General features: G+C 47.6%; 2 protein-coding genes across 4 annotated transcripts in view; one reads left to right on the forward strand and one right to left on the reverse strand.

The window, feature by feature from the left end:
* Positions 1 to 15,261, reverse strand: part of LOC137545433 (piwi-like protein 1) — a 105,762-nt gene extending 90,501 nt beyond the window's left edge. The window contains exon 1 of one of the 3 annotated variants that reach the window (XM_068266646.1): positions 15,188 to 15,261. The gene's annotated coding sequence lies outside the window, so the exon portion shown is untranslated. The other 2 variants (XM_068266648.1, XM_068266647.1) reach the window with 2 other exon arrangements.
* Positions 15,262 to 15,530: 269 nt separating this feature from the next.
* WDR73 (WD repeat domain 73) overlaps positions 15,531 to 19,497 on the forward strand; it is a 37,615-nt gene continuing 33,648 nt past the window's right edge. Inside the window, exon 1 of the mRNA XM_068266630.1 lies at positions 15,531 to 15,617. Within this exon, the coding sequence (XP_068122731.1) occupies positions 15,556 to 15,617 (62 nt within the window). The 5' untranslated portion in view covers positions 15,531 to 15,555. The remainder of the gene's footprint in view (positions 15,618 to 19,497) is intronic.

Below are 19,497 nucleotides of genomic sequence, written 5' to 3' on the forward strand. Positions count from 1 at the left end.
CAGTTAGTCCACCCTCAGTGCGTTTAGACAAGTACCGACAGGTGAACAACCAACTAACCCACACAAAGTGCCATTATCCGACAAAGACAAAAACACCCGGGTGGGATCGTTGCCCTGAAGGATTGTTCAAAACATCGTTAGCAGGTACTAACTCTGCTTTTTTCCCACAATCCTTCAGGGCAAGGTGAGACGATTAACAAGTAATACAACCTCAGGGTGGGAGCACTGCTTGGAGAATCTTCCTTCCAAACGCTTGGTCGTGAGCCGATAATGCATCCACTCGATAATGGCGAATGAATGTAGAAAAGGTCGACCACGTCGCCGCCTTACAGATTTGCTCAGGAGAAGCTCCTGCCCTATTTGCCCATGAAGCTGCCATGGCCCTTGTAGAATGAGCCTTAAAAGAAGCTGGAGGATCTACTTTCATTACTCTATAAGACTCAATAATAGCTGACCTGATCCAATTTGCAATTGTAGATTTAGATGCAGCCTGCCCTGCATTCTTGCCTGCAAATAATAAAAATAATGAATCTGATTTCCTAAACCTAGCCGTCCTGGCTAAATATTCCAATATTGACCTTCTAACATCCAATGTGTGAAATACTCTTTCCTTCTCACAACTTGGATCTACACAAAATGTAGGTAAGACTATATCTTGTGATCTATGAAATTTAGACATCACCTTTGGACAGAATTTCGGGTCAGTCTGTAGCACCAACCTATCCTGAAAGTCCTGAAAATATGGATTTTTAACTGATAAAGCCTGCAATTCGCTTACCCTTCTTGCTGAAGTTATTGCAATTAAGAACACTACTTTAAGCGTGAGATTCTTAAAGAGACTCTGTAACAACAAAAACCTCCCCTGGGGGGTACTCACCTCGGGTGGGGGAAGCCTCCGGATCCTAATGAGGCTTCCCACGCCGTCCTCTGTCCCACGGGGGTCTCGCCGCAGCCCTCCGAACAGCCGGCGACTGTGCCGACTGTCAGTTCAATATTTACCTTTGCTGGCTCCAGCGGGGGCGCTGTGGCGACTTTCGGCACGGAAATAGACGGAAATACCCGATCTCCGTCGGGTCCGCTCTACTGCGCAGGCGCCGGAAACTTGCGCCTGCGCAGTAGAGCAGACCCGACGGCGATCGGGTATTTCCGCCTACTTCGGCGCCGAGAGGCATCAGAGCGCCTGCGCAGGAGCCAGGAAGGTAAATATTGCGTCACCGCTGCACGGAGGGCTACAGCGAGACCCCCGAGGGACGCAGGACGGCGTGGGAAGCCTCATTAGGATCCTGAGGCTTCCCCCACCCGAGGTGAGTACCCCCCAGGGGCCGTTTTGTCGTTACAGTTCCTCTTTAACCACCTGGGCGGTATGGACGAGCTCAGCTCGTCCATCACCGCCGGAGGCTGCCGCTCAGGCCCTGCTGGGCCGATTTGCGCCAAATAAAGAGCAGCACACGCAGCCGGCACTTTGCCAGCCGCGTGTGCTGCCCGATCGCCGCCGCTCTGTGGCGATTCGCCGCGAACAGCGGCGAAAGAGGGTCCCCCCAGCCGCCTGAGCCCTGCGCAGCCGGAACAAAAAGTTCCGGCCAGCGCTAAGGGCTGGATCGGAGGCGTCTGACGTCAGGACGTCGGCTGACGTCCATGACGTCACTCCGCTCGTCGCTATGGCGACGGTGTAAGCAAAACAAGGAAGGCCGCTCATTGCGGCCTTCCTTGTTTATTCTGGGCGCCGGAGGCGATCGGAAGAACGCCTCCGGAGCGCCCTCTAGTGGGCTTTCATGCAGCCAACTTTCAGTTGGCTGCATGAAATAGTTTTTTTTTAATTTAAAAAAAACCCTCCCGCAGCCTCCCTGGCGATCTTATCAGAACGCCAGGGTGGTTAAGGGAACATTCTGTCAATGGCTCAAACGGCCCTCTAGACAATCCCTGCAACACTATGGATAAATCCCATGGAGATACATACGGTCTAAAAACCGGAGATTTCCTTGATACAGCCTTCATGAATCTTAAAATTAGAGGAGATGAAGAAATCGGAAGACCCGACAGAGCCGAAAGGGCTGCCATCTGAACTTTTAATGTACTGACCGATAACTTCTTATCCCAACCATCCTGGAGAAAATCCAAGACTGCTGGGATAGATAGATTATCAAACTTTGACTTTCGCAACCAAAGGTGGAAAGTCTTCCAGTATTTTAAATAGATCTTTCTCGTAACATCTTTACGACTTCCGATCAATGTCAGAGCTGCTTTATTGGACATTTGTCCCAAAGAGCCGAATCCTCAACAGTGAAAGGAAATCTGCGTTTTACTGTTTTGGAAATAAGCAGCCTCTTCTCAGGATCTTTCCATTCTCTAAGAATAGACTGCTTAATAGCATTGTGGACAGGAAAAGTAAGACCTTCTTTCTCCTCCACCCCCTTATATAATTGATCATGTATGGACAGACCAGACACTGTATCCTTATTCAATTCCAGCGTATCATTAATAGCTGCAATCAAGGCTTCAGTATCCTCCACACGAAATTTGAATCTAGAAGATGTATCAATTTCAATCTCTCTAGAATCAGACTCTGCTGAACTAACCCCTGTCTCCCCCTGATCCTGATTCTCACTTTCTGAGATAGGATTCAAAACAGGAACAGACACAGTAGCAACCTGAGAAGTAGAAGCACATGCTACTGTTAAAGAGGATTTAAATGAAGCCAATGAAGAGTTAATCTCTTCCCTAAAAGCCTGCAAAGTCTCCTGTACAGAGGGACCTGACTGCTCTCCCAAAACTTTCTCCATACACTGTTGACACAAAGTTTTGGAGTATGGCAATGGCATCTTAACGCTACACATAGGGCATCGCTTATAGGTAGGAGGAGGCCTCGCCTTATCTCCTGCATCATTCTGTTTAGTCTGAAAAATATATAGAGAAAAAACAGCAGATATAAGCACCATTCAAATGCACCTTAGCGTATGGCTCAGAAAGAGATCCCATACTCTCACCTTCTGAGCGGCTGGGTTACTCTCTGCCTTATCCGGCGCCGACATCCTGGAGACATCCAGCCGCCAAGACAGCAGTCTCTCCTCTGCAGAGTAACTAATGCCTGCCAGCCACGCACAGCGTTCTCTTATGCTTCCGCCTAGAATTCACAGAGGCGGAACCGGAAGTGACGGAGAGAAGGCCCGACAGGCTAAAGCGCGTCTTCCGGCATACCCGCCGGAAGATACGCGCCACAGGGGAGCCAACTTGGACCAGCGTCCATCATGCGCCATGCACCTCCCCACGCTCAGCCCGCAACAGCACGCCAGCGGCTTACCTGCGCTCCGGAACCAACCTCATTCAGAGCGGGAAAAGAACGCCATGCCTTCCACACTTGCCCTCCTACAGTTAGGAGCAGAAAGGTAGGCAAACTTCACTCGGGTGTCCAGCGTGAAGCGAAGGCTAGATGGCCTCGGTACCACCATCTCAGCCGCCCATAGAATTAAAACCTGCAGCCCAGCACACAGGCTCAATCCTTAGGGAAGATGCCGACCTGCCTGGACGCAGGAACAAACAGCACTGAGGGTGGACTAACTGTTACAATGTTTTATAGGGGAAGTGCTGTCTGTTCCTGCGTCTGGGAGGGGCGACGTCTCACCTTGCCCTGAAGGATTGTGGGAAAAAAGATGTTTCAAGGAGTCTAACACCTGGAGGGGGGCATAGCGGAGTGGGATAGACGCCAAAAGTCCCGGGGAGAAATCTGGATTTGACGCAAAGCAGCGTTTTAAGGGCAGAAATCACATTGCATGCTAAATTGGAGGCCTAAAGTGCTTTAAAACATTTTGCATGTGTATACATCAATCAGGGAGTGTAATTATAGTACTGCTTCACACTCACACCAAAGTCACTGTGTAACACACCGCAAACAGCCGTTTGTGTAGTGACGGCCGTGCTGGATTAATGCGCACCATGGCGAGAGTGCAGGCCGTGGTGGTTTTCAAGCCCATATGGTCGCCGGGCTGAGTTAGCTGAATGACAGAACAGTGTCTGGACTGATCAAATTTGGTCTGTCCGCAATGAAGCAACGACCTTATCTTTGGTGTGCCACCCCCCGAGACACTCATATAGCCGGCAGTCATTGCTTCATTGTGATACGCAAGCTCCTTCACCACAGCAAGGTAATGATCATGAAGAGGAATTGGCACATGTACATGCCTTTTGTTTTGTTGTTGCAGGCTTGCAGCTGCAGTGCAGCGAGAAAAATCAGGCAGGTATGTACACGCACCAGAAAAGCAACAACAACAATAAATAACATTTGTAAAGCGTTTTTCTCCCATGGGACTCAAAGCGCATAAGCATGGCTCCGACCATCGTGGTACAGAGGAAGAATTAGACTGTAAATGCCAGGCTAAACAGGTGGCTTTTCAGTCTGGATTTGAATAGCTCCAGGGATGGTGCTGTCTTTACTGGGTGTGGCAGGGAGTTCCAAAGAGTAGGGGCAGCATGACAGAAGGCTCTATCTCCAGATTTTTTGAGGTGCACTCTGGGAGTGACCAAGTTTATAGAACTTGCTGATCTGAGGTTGTGAGAGGTGTGGTGCAGCTTCAGCAGGTCCTTCATGTATCCAGGGCCCAGATTGTGCAGGGATTTGAATGTCAGCAGAAAAAATTATTATAGCGGCCACTGCTAGAAGCGGCCTTAAAAATTTAAAAATTCAGGAATCCGCCTGGTGTCCTGGACCCTGTTGGTGGTGGCGGAGAAGGCAGTCAACACAACAGGTAGGTATATGCAGTGATGAAGTGGGTGCACTCAAAACAACAGGTAGGTATATGCAGTACTGGGTATTACAATGTGCACCTGTCACACACACAGGTAGTCACTGAATGTGCTGGGCCTGGCAGAGGCACACACACAGTATGAATCATCAAGGTTATCTATGCAACACAAGTGTCAGTGGGACACACAGAAAAGAAAAAAAAAATCACAAGAACAAGATTAGTTCTCAAAAGAGCTGTTGTGGGGTGCTATTTTAGCAATAAGAATCAGCAAGGAGCAAGCTAACAAGCCTACAAGAGCCTAACTAATCTTGCCCTATGAGAGAGTCTACAGCAGCTGTCCCTTCACTAATTACTGTAGGCACACGAGTGAGTGTAATGGCCGGCGGTGCCTGCCTTTTATAAGGGGGGGGGGGGGGGGGGGAGAGTGGCTCAAGGAGGGACTGTAGCCTGATTGGCTACAATGTGCCTCCTACTGTGATGTAGAGGGTCAAAGTTGACCCTAATGGTGCACTATGGGGGGCGAACCAACTTCAGGAAAAGTTCGCCTTAGATGGCGAACGCGAACCACCGGAAGTTCGCCGGCGAACCGTTCGGGTTATCTCTAGTTATAAGTAGTTTAAAACACCTTAAAAGAACATTGAACACCACCAACAGTTCATATTATATGGGCAGCACGGTGGTGTGGTGGTTAGCGCTCTAGCCCTGCAGCGCTGGGTCCCCAGTTCAATCCCAGCCAGGGATCTATCTGCATGAAGTTTGTACGTTTTTCTCGTGTCTGCGTGGGTTTCCTCTGGACCATCTAGTTTCCTCCCACATGCCAAAAACATACAAATAAGTTAATTGGCTCCCCCTTAAATTGGCCATAGACTACAATACATACACTACACAACACATAGTAAAGACATACAACTATGGTAGGGATTAGACTAAGCTCCTTTCAGTAACAAGACAATATATTCTGTACAACACTGCAGAATATGCCAAAGGTATATACATACTTAATACAGTAGAATCCCTTTATTGTAAACTCCAAGGGACAAGAAAGAATTTGTCATACATTGTACATTTATACAGACATTTGCTGGGACTGAGTTTACTAGAGTTTGCTATAACAGGATTCTACTGTAATAATAATAAGACTAATAATAAGTCCAAATCCAGAGCTCTTGAAAGTAAATCACTTATTCACGATTTACTGGGACTCAACTTACAAACAAATTTAACTTACCATCTCCCAGAACCAACCCAGTTAAAGTGAACCTCCAGACTAAAAATCTACTCAGCAGCACTGAAAAGTCTCATGCTGGGTACACACGTTGAGATTTCCCGCTCGATTAGCGGGATCGAACTGATCCAATCGAGCATGTTGGAAATAATCGAATCGATCAGTTCGATCCCGCTAATCGAGCGGGAAATCTCAACGTGTGTACCCAGCATCAGGTCCCGTTTACACTTAATCAGTTGGTATGTGTTAGTGTGCGTTACTACGTGTTTTTTCCATAGCAGTGCATTGGAAGAAGATTTCAGTTAAATGCGTTAAGTGTGAACTATGCTATAGGTAAACATGGGTATTACTTTGAAAATCAGTTTTCTTTCAGTTAGAACAGAGCAAAGGATTAAGTGTAAAAGGGGCCTTAGTGTTTCTTTAACAGTTTCACAGCATCTGAACTTTGTTTTTCTTACCCAAGCCTCATTTTTAGCTGCACAGAAGAAAACTGCCCAGGCATTTTTCCCCTGATGCTGTGCAAAGCATGATGGGATTTCTGATGTGGTTTTCGTTCTGTTTTGGTGCAGATTTTTTTTTTTTTTGAATTTGAGATTTGAAGCCTACCGCGCAGCTGGGAGGGGTGATCAGGACACAAGACAGTTGGAACTGTGTCTCATGCTTCCTGTCACCTCCTTTCAACCAAAAAGATGGCTGCCCTCATGAAATCAAACATTTGCCTGTTCTTTTAAAACAGGGTGGGTAAGAACATATTATCTATTTTAATTAATATAACTAATGTAACTTAATGACAGCATGTTTGTTTAGGCTGAAGTTCGCCTTTAAATAGGGGGCGGATGTAATAAGCGTCACGTCTGCATGCAAACGTGCACTTCTATTGACTTGCATGGTATGCAACACATGTCCGGGCCAAAAAAACTATAGATGTAGACTGCAGAAAATGTATACAACGCAAGTCAGACGCAATGCTATTGACTTGCATTAGAGATGTGGCAAACGTGAATTTGCAAAATTGCAAATCGCATGATTTCAGTTGTGTGTGTGAGGGCGCGATTTCACTTGAGCCGGCTCTTCTGGGTCTGCGGGGAAAGCAGAAGAATCCCATCAGCCGTGCCATGCACACCTATGGGATACGCAGCCTCCCGCGCTGATTCGGATGGAAAAGCTGGCCGAATCGCTAGCGGTGGCGATTCGGCCGGCGTTACCATTGCACCCTATGGCAGAGTTTCCCCGCACTATTCGCCTGCGGGGAAATTCTGCGGATTCGCGGCAGTTTCCGCTCAAGTGGAAACGCCCCCTGAAAGGGGCTTTAATAATCACATGTAAGAATTTAAAAACCTAATTAGGCCGTGGCAAAGTGACGAGATACCGATTTTCCAACTTTTTGTTGCCAACTTGTTGCAAATCCAAATCAGTATTTTCTGCGTTTTATTGGCTCACTTCCTCACTGCATGCATGTCTCAGAAAAGTTGGAAAATTAGCTGCTCATCGATCATCTCTGCTCTACACCAGTGTTACAAACGTATCCCTTTAAAGGGCACCTGAAGTGAGAGGGATATGGAGGCTGCCATATTTATACCAGTTAAACTTACCTGGCAGCTCTTTTGGTCTTTTTGGTCAGCAGAGAAAATAAAGATAGGGCCAATATAGCGTAGTATGTACTGGTGATATGGGATGAAGTTGATAGAGTAATACAAATATACTCACAAACCAGAGTTACCTCAAAGGCAACCAATTTAACAGCAGGTGGGGAGGTTAGACTTGACCCCACTCAGGATGATTCATACACACCTACCAACCATCTGTCCAACTATCTGCCAAACTTGTCTGTTAAGCCCCATGCACACACTCGACGGCGGTTTTTTAGAGTAGTTGTTTCCCAACAAAAGTGGTTTGGGGCTTAAGGTGCGTACACACGCCGGATTTCTTCAAACTACGGGTCGTCGGGCACACCTGGGTGGTGGCCGTTCTGACGAAAGTTTGCCCGTATGTACAGTCTGTCGGCAGGCTGATGAGGCTGGTTTTGACTGATCTGCTTGGTGGATCAGTCAAAACAAGTGCAAATACGACTCATGCTCAAATCCTGCAGCCATGGCCATGCTAATGCTCGTCAACGGGGACTCCGACACAATTTCATTTTTTTTCGCACACAAATCCAATACTTTTTTGTGTGGGGGCGATGGAGCTGAATTGGAATCTAAAGCAAACCAGAACTGAAAATTAACTCAAGAGATAATAGGAGTGGTAGCGATGACACATTAGGTTTCCACGTGGTCTCATTCTTTCATAGTAAAGAGTTAACTTGACAAATGTGCACACTGCACAGCAGCCATATCAGTGATGTGAAACCTGGTTCATTCAGCTCCCAAACCAAAAAAAAAAAATCAGCTTTCTGAAAGACTGAAAAATATAGTTTCAGCCAGAAAATCTTTGAAAGGAATCACAGTTGTGTCGGGGTGGGGGAGAAAATGATTCTACACATGTGCATTGGTCTGCATTTTAACACATGCGCTTTTTCCTACAGTAGCCATTGTTTTCAATGAGGAACCGCTTGCCTTGCACAGTAAAGTAGTTCAGGGTTTTTTTTTTTGTTTTTTTTTTAACATTATATGGAATCACACATAGCTCCCGAAAACCCAGCGGCCCCATTTACAGCTCAAAATCTACTACCACCAAAAAAAAATGTAGCAGAACAGCATTCAAACAGTTAAAGGGTACCTGAAGTGAGAGAGTTATATGGAGACTGCCATATTTATTTCAGTTTAAGCAATACCAGTTGCCTGGCTATCCTGCTGATCCCCTGCCTCTGATAGTTTTAGCTATAGACCCTGAACAAGCATGCAGATCAGGTGCTCTGACTGAAGTCTGACTGGATTAGCTGCATGCTTGTTTCAGGTGTGTGATTCAGACACGGCTGATGTCAGAGATCAGCAGGGCTGTCAGGCAACTAGTATTGTTTAAAAGGAAACCAATATGGCCAGGCACGTGCACAGGGGGGTGCTCTGGGTGCCCAGGCACCCCCCTTTTTAAAATCTTCAAAAAAGGCCCCTCTCGCCTCGAAAAATAAGCCCCGCCCCCGGCCGCGATAAGCCCCGCCCATCCGTGTGAAGCCCCGCCTGGGACACTTCCCTTTCCCATTCCCTACCCATACCCAGTACCCACAGTGACCTCTCCCTTCACCTAGCACCCACAGTGACCTCTCCCTCCACCTAGCACCCACAGTGACCTCTCCCTCCACCTAGCACCCACAGTGACCTCTCTCTCTTACCCAGCACCCACAGTGATCTCTCCCTCCACCTAGCACCCACAGTGACCTCTCCCTCCACCTGGGACCCATAGTGACCTCTCCCTCCCCAGCACCCATAGTGACCTCTCCCTCCACCTAGCACCCACAGTGACCTCTCTCTTACCCAGCACCCACAGTGACCTCTCCCTCCACCTGGGACCCATAGTGACCTCTCCCTCCCCAGCACCCACAGTGACCTCTCCCTCCACCTAGCACCCACAGTGACCTCTCTCTTACCCAGCACCCACAGTGACCTCTCCCTCCACCTAGCACCCACAGTAACCTCTCCCTCCACCTGGGACCCACAGTGACCTCTCTCTTAGCCAGCACCCACAGTGACCTCTCCCTCCCCAGCACCCATAGTGACCTCTCCCTCCCCCAGCACCCACAGTGACCTCTCTCTTACCCAGCACCCACAGTGACCTCTCCCTCCACCTAGCACCCACAGTGATCTCTACCTCCACCTAGGACCCATAGTGACATCTCCCTCCACAAGCACCCACAGTGACCTCTCCCTCTCCAGCTCTAGCAGTGATCCTGCCTACCCCAGCACCCACACTGACCTATCCCTCCCCCAGCACCCACAGTTATTTTCCCCTCCCCCAGTGGCTACCCTCCTGTCCCCTGCAGCACCCACAGGGACCTCCCATCCCAAAAGCAGCACCTACAGTGACCTCTCCCATTGCCAGCGCCCACAGTGGCTTCTCCCAACACCCAGCATCTACTCCCTCCTCCAGTAACCACACTGACTTCTCCCAGCACCCACAGTGGCCTACCCTTGCCCCAGAACCCACACTGACCTCTACCTCCCTTAGCAGCAACTATGCCATTCATAGCAGCACCCATTGTGACCTCCCACCCCCTGCACCCACAATGACCTCTACCTCCCGGGACCCACAGTGATCTCCCCCAAAGGACCCACAGTGACCTCCCTTTCCTCCAGCATCCATACTGACCTCTACCTTCCACAGCACCTACAGTTACTTCTCCCCCCAGCACCCACAGTGACCTACCCTTCCCCATCAACCAAACTGACCTCAAGCTCCCTTAGCAGCAAATATGCCATTCATAGCAGTACCCACAGTGACCTCCAACTCCCTGCACCCACAGCAATCCCACCAATATTCAGCACCCACATTACACTCAACCAGTAACCCCCACTATAGCAAGCACCCAGTACTTGCACCAAGCACCCTGCACCCAATACTCACATGCGGCCTCAATATGGCACTTAGTACTTGCATCAAACAGCCACATGACACCCAATACCTGCACCCCTTTACCCTATAGCTGGCACCCAGTACTCAAAACTACATGGCACAGTACTTGCACCCAGCTCTGACATGTCACTCACTACTCACACCTGCACACAGCCTCCACATGGCACCCACTCACATAACCAGTACTAGCACCCGAAGTACCTGCACTCAGAACCCACGTGGCACACAACACCCACCCAGAGCTAGCACTCAGTACAGGCATGGCACCAAATATTTGCACCTATGTGATACCCAGTACCTGCACCCAACACCCACATGCTTCATCTGCAGTAGTTCCAGTTGCACTAAGCCTCCACTTTGTGCCCAGCACCCACACCAAGCACTCACATATGACATCCAGTACTTGCACCCAGAACTCAAAAGGGACTGAGTACCTGCAATCAACACCTACATGATGGTTGATACACACCCATACAGCCAGAATCCACATGACACCCTGTGCCAGCACCCAGAACCCACATGGCACCCAGCATCTTCCTTTAGCACCCACATGACAACAAATACCCCAGTAGCCAGCACCTATCACCCATATGTCACCATGTACTCACTCCCAGTACCCACTTGGCACTCAGTAGTTGCACCTAAGACTCACATACCCCCATAATCAACACCCACATGGCACAGTACTCACACGTCACCAAGTTCCAAAGCCATTATATGCACCTAGTACCCATCCATGGCCAGCACCCAAATAGTACCCAGTACCCATCCTTGGTCCGAACCCATATGAGACTCAGTACTCTCCCATGGCACACATCCAGACCACACATGGCACTCCCTACTAACATGTCCAACACTCACATGTCTCCCTGTACCAATTGGCACTCACATGGCACCCACTATTGTTTATCACCATCTGCTACTCATTCAGCACCCAATACTGCATAGCACCCACTGCAAATAAACACCCAATACAAACTGGACCTTGGTAACCAAAGCAGCTTGACACAGACTTTACTTTGCCATTTGGCACCCACTGCAACTTACCACAAAGTAAATCTTTGTGTCTTACCATCTACTGCATCTTGGCACCCACTGCACCTTGGCACTTACTGTAGTTTTGCATCTACTAATGCTTAGCAACCACTGCATATTGGTAAACACTTGTTTGCCTGAAAAGAGGCTTGGGTGCTGATCAAGAGGGACAGAGGTCCCAATAATGAAAGGTGAGTCTGTGCCTCCACAGTGGGCTCCACTGTGCCCACTCTAACCCACAGTGGGCACCTTTCACTGCTGATTTGAGGGTGGTAGCACCAAAAGAGTTGGAAGGAGACACAAAGTCTGCCTGATACTGCTATAAAGGTGTGTGTGTGTGTGTGTGTGTGTGTGTGTGTGTGTGTGTGTGTGTGTGTGTGTGTGTGTGTGTGTGTGTGTGTGTGTGTGTGTGGGGGGGGGGGGGGGGGGGGGGTTAAGACTGCCTTATTGCTTTCTGGAGATTAGGTATTACATACACAATTTAACATGATTTATCGATTTCAAATTTGAGCACGACACCCTTGAGGATCTTCTGCATGGCCATGCCCCTTCCTGCAGCACCCACACTGACCTCTACTTTTCCCATCAGCCACCCCTTCTCCTCATAGCTGGCACCCAGTACTCACACTCATATGACACCAAGTATCTGCACCCAGGCCTAAAATTGCAACCAGTACTCACACCTGCACACGGCACCCACTATCTGCACCAAGTATCCACTTAACCTGTACCCGCACCCAAAGTACCTGCATTCAAAACCAATGTGATGCCCAAAGCCCACCCATAGCCAGCACCCAGTACAGGCATGGCGCCAAGTATTCGCACCCATGTCACACCCGGTACCTGCACCCAGCACCCACATGACATCCAGTACATGCACCCAGACCTTACATGGCACTAAGTTCTTGCAATCAACACCCGCATGACACTCGATATCCAACCATAGCCAGAACCCACATGACACTCAGTACTTACACACAGAACCCACATGGCATCCATCATCTGCATTCAGCAGCATGACAATCAATACCCCCCTAGCCAGAAACGAGGAAGGGGGGGGGCATGCGGGGGAAGGCATTGACAGGCCCCTTTTTTGAATTTGAGCACCCCCCACTTAAGGACCCTCTGCACGGCCCTGAATATGGCAGCCTTCATGATATAACGGTCACTTCAAGTGTCCTTTATATAAAAGTAGAGCAGCACAAGCAAAACCATAGCAAATTGGAAACAGAACAGGTGCAGGTGTGGAGCAGATGCTCAACGCAACCAATCAGGATCCTTGATTTGGGACTCTTGTCCATTTTTGCACAAGTTCTGCTGCGGTTTTCCATGCTCCGGTCTTGATAAATCTGCCTCCGTGTGTCAGCAACTTTATACTGCTGCAAAACACGGCCCTTCTTGAACTCCGTAATGGGAATAGCCAATGAGATGCAATAATTTCAGCTGGCATACAGATTTCATATAGCTTAGATATTAGGTCAACCAAAGTACAAACAGGATTTTCACATTAGATAGACTGATCATTAGTTAAAGCGGAATATAACCCTGCATTTCAACTTTGCTCTAAAACATTTACAGTATATTATATGCAACCAGCATTTTTTTTTTTACTAGACCAGCATTGGAAGGGTTACACAGGGCTTTAAAGAGAACCCGAGGTGTGTTTAAAGAATGTTATCTGCATACAGAGGCTGGATCTGCCTATACAGCCCAGCCTCTGTTGTTATCCCAAACCCCACTAAGGTCCCCCTGCACTCTGCAATCCCTCATAAATCACAGCCATGCTGTGAGGCTGTGTTTACATCTGTAGTGTCAGTCTCAGCTGCTCCCCCGCCTCCTGCATAGCTCCGGTCCCTGCCCCCGTCCCTTCCCTCCAATCAACAGGGAGAGAAGGGATGCAGGCGGGGACTGGAGTTCTGCAGGAGGCGGGGAGAGCAGCAGACTGACACTATAGAGATAAACACAGCCAGCTCTGACAAGCTGTTTGTCAGCAGCGTGGCTGTGATTTATGAGGGATTGCAGAGTGCAGGGGGACCTTAGGGGGGTTTGGGATAGCAACAGAGGCTGGGCTGTATAGGCAGATCCAGCCTCTGTATGCAGATAATATTCTTCAAACCCACCTTGGGTTCTCTTTAAAGTCCCTGGAGATTTTTGCCAACGCATCCGAACTTGAGTTAGATACTTTTTGTTTACACAAATGTATCGAAGTGTTTATTGTGACTCATCTCTCTCACTGAGAAGGAGTTGGAGGACAGCCAAAGAGTGTAACATTTCTAAATATATACATATAACTAAATAAAATGTAACTATCTGAACGTCTGCACGGAACTTAAAACCTCTGTGTTTAACCCTTCCAATGCTGGTCTAGTAAAAAAAAAATGCTTTTTGCATATAACATGCTGTAAATAATGTTTTACAGCAAAGTTGAAATGCAGGGTTATATTCCGCTTTAATTTCCAACATGTTGGATCTGCTCCCAATTGAGAAAAAGAGAGATCTTGAGATCGGTAATGCACAAAATCAATCGCTTTCTCAAATCAGATATGCGAGACATTATTGAATGGTCAGTCGATCGGACGTGAAAAAAAAAATCACATATAAATTGTGTATATCCAGCATTAGGGCCCATTCTCCACAGGCACGTATCCGCCACGATTTGCGCTTTACTGATCACCGGCAATCAGCAAAGCAATGCACACCTCCCAACTTTTTTAGATGAGAAAAAGGGACACTTAAGCCATGCCCCACCCCTGATCACACCCCACCACGCCCCTAGTCACACATACCACAAAAATTTAATAAGAAAAATGTTTTATAAGTCAATCCACACTGGTCCTTTCTATCCTGGTTCATTTTCCTTCATATTAACATTTTAAAATTAGTAATATATCAATTTAAAGGATGGGAATAAAGTTTAGAGTCAAGCAAACATTTTTAGTATAGAAATATATATATTTATATAGAAAGAGGGACAAAATCCCGAAAGAGGGACAAAAGAGGGGGAAAAGAGGGACAGGGCTCCCAAAGAGGGACTGTCCCTCCGAAAAAGGGGCAGTTGGAAGCTATGGCAATGGCACAAGTATTCCCATGGGATTGCTCTCACTGCAGCAATTAAAGCACATTCGCAATCATTATTGATCACTAATATGCTGTATGCAGCATTTTCCCAGAGATCATGTCACAACTGTCATTCTATAAATTGAGAATTGCATAACACAATCAACAAAAAATTGCCAGAAAAAGTCATGCAAAATCGCAATTGGTAGGTGGTGGCAATTTTCATTTAAGAGTGTGAATGGGACTTTACTTGCCCAATTCCAAGCTTCATAATTTGTTTGCAAACTTAATCATCATCTCAAGCTTTCTTTCCAACCAGCAGGTGGCACTGTATACAGGGCAACTTTGCATGTGGGCAGTTTAATATTTTTCAGATTTAGAAAAAAATACTAACCCTAACAAGTTAAAATGTTAGTCTTTTTGAAAGAAACATCATTTCATGCTACAGATAGAGGACTTCTCCTTGAGGTCACCTTAGTGGCTAACTACAAGTCTCAGCAAGCAAAACGCTATCAGAGCAGCTTGGACATCATTCAGGGAGGGAGGGGGTCATCAGCCTCCCAAGAAAGGGGACTCATTGGCTCTCCATACAAAACTAGCGCCAAAACACCCCCTCCAAACTCACTTATTATGACCTCCTCTCTCAGCAAGGCAGTTAGCCAACTACCTAGCGCGCATGCCCACTTTTATCACTTTTCCAAAACTGCCCCAGGCGCGCTGATCCCGCTGCCAGCTACTGCGCAGGCGCGCCCTGTTCCTCTAGCGCGCGGGTGCACAGCTTGTCGGCGCTTTCCCGTGGAACTCGGAGCTAAGCTGAGCATGCGCAGTAATGACTCACTCCGCGGCGAACATTTCAAGTGCCCCCGCCCCCCAACCTACGCGCGTCACTCACTACGCCTCTCTGCCTATCGGAGTGAGAAGGTAGGCTTGCGGGAGCGAGCACGTAGGAGGGTGAGCGTGCACGCAGATGGTTGCAGGAAGGAAGGCAGCAGGATGGATAGTGACAGTGACAGTGAGTTGGGAGCTGAGCGCTGGATGGTGGAGACTATTGGAATGTGAGTCTGTGTGGTGGCCGGGGGGAGTCTGATATGCCCCCATCAGAGGAGGGGAGAACTAGACACCCTTTCCCTTTTGTACAGAACATTTCCTTGCTCCTGTTACTATGTTCCTGGGTGACATAGAAGTACATGCAATCCACTTACTACAGAAAGCAAAATGAGAAAGAATTGAATTGAAGTGAACTTGTAACTTAATGGCTATCATTCATAAAGGACCAGTCGGTAGTGTGGGAAAACACTGTTCTTCTCCGCAACCGGTACTTAAGACTTCTGGGTGGTCATTCATAAAGAAGATCCCTGTTGCGATACAAGTGTGGAGGTTTTCTGGAGGAAGCTGGCGGTAGCGTGGCGGAAGACATGCGGAAACATAAAAGCTGCCTGATTCCCTCCGTGCGCTCCTCTGTTGCTGCTTGGGAGGTCCGTCCAATTCATTTACACGTAATCCGCCCGCCTATCGCTACTGTCGAGCAAGCGGTATTTTCCTTCCGCATACCGCTTGCTCTAATCTTTATGAATGGACGTGTTTGTAACTTTTTCTAGATAAATCTAGAAAAACTCCGCACAAGGCGGAAATGTATCGCTCTGCTCGGTTATGTCATTTTTTCATGCGGAAAGAGCCTTTATGAATGCTGACTTTGCCAAGTGTTCGGTAAAGTCAGCTGTTTTATGCATTTCCGCATGCGGAAATGCTTTATGAATGATAGCCAAAGTGTAACTGTAGGGCATAAAATCAAAAATCAATTCTTTATTTTTATCTGGAAAACCAGTAATAAGGATGCTACCCAGGCAATCCAAAAGTTACAATCTCTATTTTCCTGTTTATAAATGATCATTCCCCAGTTTACCTGACTCTTATTTGGTATGCTGCCGCAAAAGTGAAGTTGCAGGGCATGCTGGGTTGTCCTTTTTTGCTTCTGTACATTAGTTAAGTCTGAGGGGAAATAAAGAAGCAAAAAAAGACAACTCAGAATGCCCTGCAACTTTCTTTGTGCGTCAGCGTACCAAATAAGAGTCAGGTAAACTGGGGAATGATCATTTATAAACAAGGAAAGTAATAGAGATTTTAACTTTTGTATTGCCTGGTTAGCATCCTTATTACTTGTTTACCAGATAAAAATAAAGAATTGATTTTATGCCCGACAGTTACACTTTAAAGCGTACCAGAGACAAAGTATTATTCAAGATTTATACATACCTGGGGCTTCCTCCAGTCACATCCGCATCAATCGCTTCCACAGCATCTTCCTCCACCTTCTCCTGGTCCAGGTAGATATTTAATGCACTGCAGCAGGCGCAGAACGCTCCCAGCCACGGGAGTGAGATGGTGGGGGGGGGGGGGGGGGTGGTAAGTGCGCAGAGAGGCACTGCGCATGCACCGGCTGACCCCAACTCTCCAAACGTATGGGGCTTCTACAGGGATTAGGAGAAGGTGGAGGAAGATGCTGTGGGAGCGATTGATGCGAATGGGGCTGGAGGAAGCCCCAGGTATGTATAAATCTTGTATAATACATTGGCTATCATTCATAAAACTGCTGTCAGTAAAGTAAATTTCTGCGGGAAAACACCGCTGTCGGTATTTTAGACTTCTGGCTGCTCATTCATAAAAATGTATCCAGTTGCGATAGCAGTGCGGAGATTCCCCAAACTAGGCTGGCGGTAGGCAGGCGGTAGGCTTGCGGAAGCACAGGAAGCTGCCGAGTTCATACATTTCCCCGTGTTCCGCTCTGCTGCAGCTGCCTGGGAGGTCTGTGTCTCCATTCACTTAACATTGTTAGCGCCACATCAGAGGGAGCGGTACTTCCCGACCTCACACCGCTTGCGGAAATCTTTATGAATTTACATTTTGCTACATTTGTACCGATAATCACCGCACAAGGCGGTGATTTATCACTCTGCTCGGTAATATCAGCTTTTCATGCGGAAGGAGCCTTTATGAATGCAGCACTTGCTAAGTGTTCGGTAAAGTCAGCTGTTTTAAGCGTTTCCGCATGCAGAAATGCTTTATGAGTGATAGCCATTGTCTCTGGTACACTTTAAAAACAATAAAAAATGTACATACTTACATTAGTAGCTGGAAGCCTCTTGAGGCTCCCCGATAGCCACAACTCCTCTGCTGCTGCCTCCCCTTGGTGACCTTCACAAGCTGGGGGCCCATCTTACAAGGGTCATAAAACAAGTGTGGACATAGTAATCTGCACACCCATGACATAAAAACACCTGACTTGAGGGAGTGAAGCAGTAGTTGGGTCCACCTGCTAACCTGTAGTTACGCCCCTGGTTACTGAGCTTCCTACGCTTCTCCATTTCTTCGCTGGGAACCTTTTTAAAGGACAACTGAAGTGTGCGGTTTATGGAGGCTGCCATATTTAAATAATACCAGCTGCCTGGCACCCCTGCTGATCTCTGTTACAGTAGTTTCTGAATCACACCGGAAACAAGCATGCAACTAATCTTGTCAGTTCTGACAGTAATGTCAGAAACACCTGATCTGCTGCATGCTTGTTCAGGGTCTATGGCTGAAAGTATTAGAGGCAGAGGATCAGCAGGACAGCCAGGCAACTGGTATTGTTTAAATGGAAATAAATATGGCAGCCTGCATATCCCTCTCACTTCAGGTGTGCGTCAAGCTATTTACCATAGTAGTCGGTAATTTACATTTTCTATTGTTATTATTAGTATTTATATAGCGCTGAGATCTTCCCGCAGAGCTGTACAGAGTATATTGTCTTGTTGCTAAACTGTCCCTCACAGGGGCTCACAATCTAATCCCTGTATGTATCGTGTAGTGTATGTATCGTAGTTGTATGTATCGTAGTATAGGGCCAATTTAGGGGGAATCCAGTTAACTTATCTGTATGTTTTGGGGATGTGGGAGGAAACCGTAGTGCTCTGAGAAAACCCACGCAAACACAAGGAGAACATACAAACTCCATGCAGATCGTGCCCTGGCTGAGATTTGGACTGGGGGGGGCCCAGCGCTGCAGCGTATGAGAGATATCGCCGCAGGAGACTTTGGCGCAGGATACAGCCGGTATGCCTTGTCTTGCTGCTGCACAAGTTCCCGGCCTTGTTAAATACTATTCCCCCTCCAGGCCGCCATGGAGGGTGGGGAATAAAATAATTCGGCTTCCAGCAATTTTTGGAAGCCGAATTATTGTGTTTTAAAAGTCTTCTGACGGCGCCGAAGTTACTCTGTGTCTGCTATAGCTGTAATTCCTATTACGGCCTATGGTGGCGCCGACTGTGCCCAAGTCTCCTGCGTTGGAATAACAGTATTCGGCGCTGCAAGGCAGGAGTGACAACCACTACCCCACCATGATTATTTCCATGTAGTAAGCAGTGAAGCACTGTGGTGAATTGACACTTGATTGTTTGGTAAAATCAGCTGTTTTCTGCACTAACAATGCATTGTGAATGGCACCCATTGACTTAAAAAGAGAGCTGAAGAAAATCTCTACGATTACTGGCCATACAATAAGACCTGAGGACACCTGCAAATTCCTCCATAAATTGAGTACTTCTGTGATTCCTCTATGGCGGGGCAGGCTGCTTTCTTCTAGGCGTTAGGCTAGCATCTTTTACATAGGGATGTCCGCCTCCATGCTTCGTTTACAGATCACACCACACGGAGTTCTCCTTTATGAAAGGTGAGGCTACTGATTGCAATCCCTAACACAGACACTAGAGGGAGCACCTAGATCTCAATCATACAGCCTATACAGAGGGAACCTGGTCTTCCAGTGTATTGCATGAGAAATGTAAGGGCCTGTTTCCACAAGTGTGGAATACTCGGCATCCGCGTCGATGCTGGTGTGATTTAGACAGTTAACCGCAGCTCACGTCTGAATCCCTGTAGACGTACATGGCACAGCTATAT

Source organism: Hyperolius riggenbachi, chromosome 2 (assembly GCF_040937935.1).
Source record: "Hyperolius riggenbachi isolate aHypRig1 chromosome 2, aHypRig1.pri, whole genome shotgun sequence".
In the NCBI taxonomy this organism is placed as follows: domain Eukaryota; kingdom Metazoa; phylum Chordata; class Amphibia; order Anura; family Hyperoliidae; genus Hyperolius; species Hyperolius riggenbachi.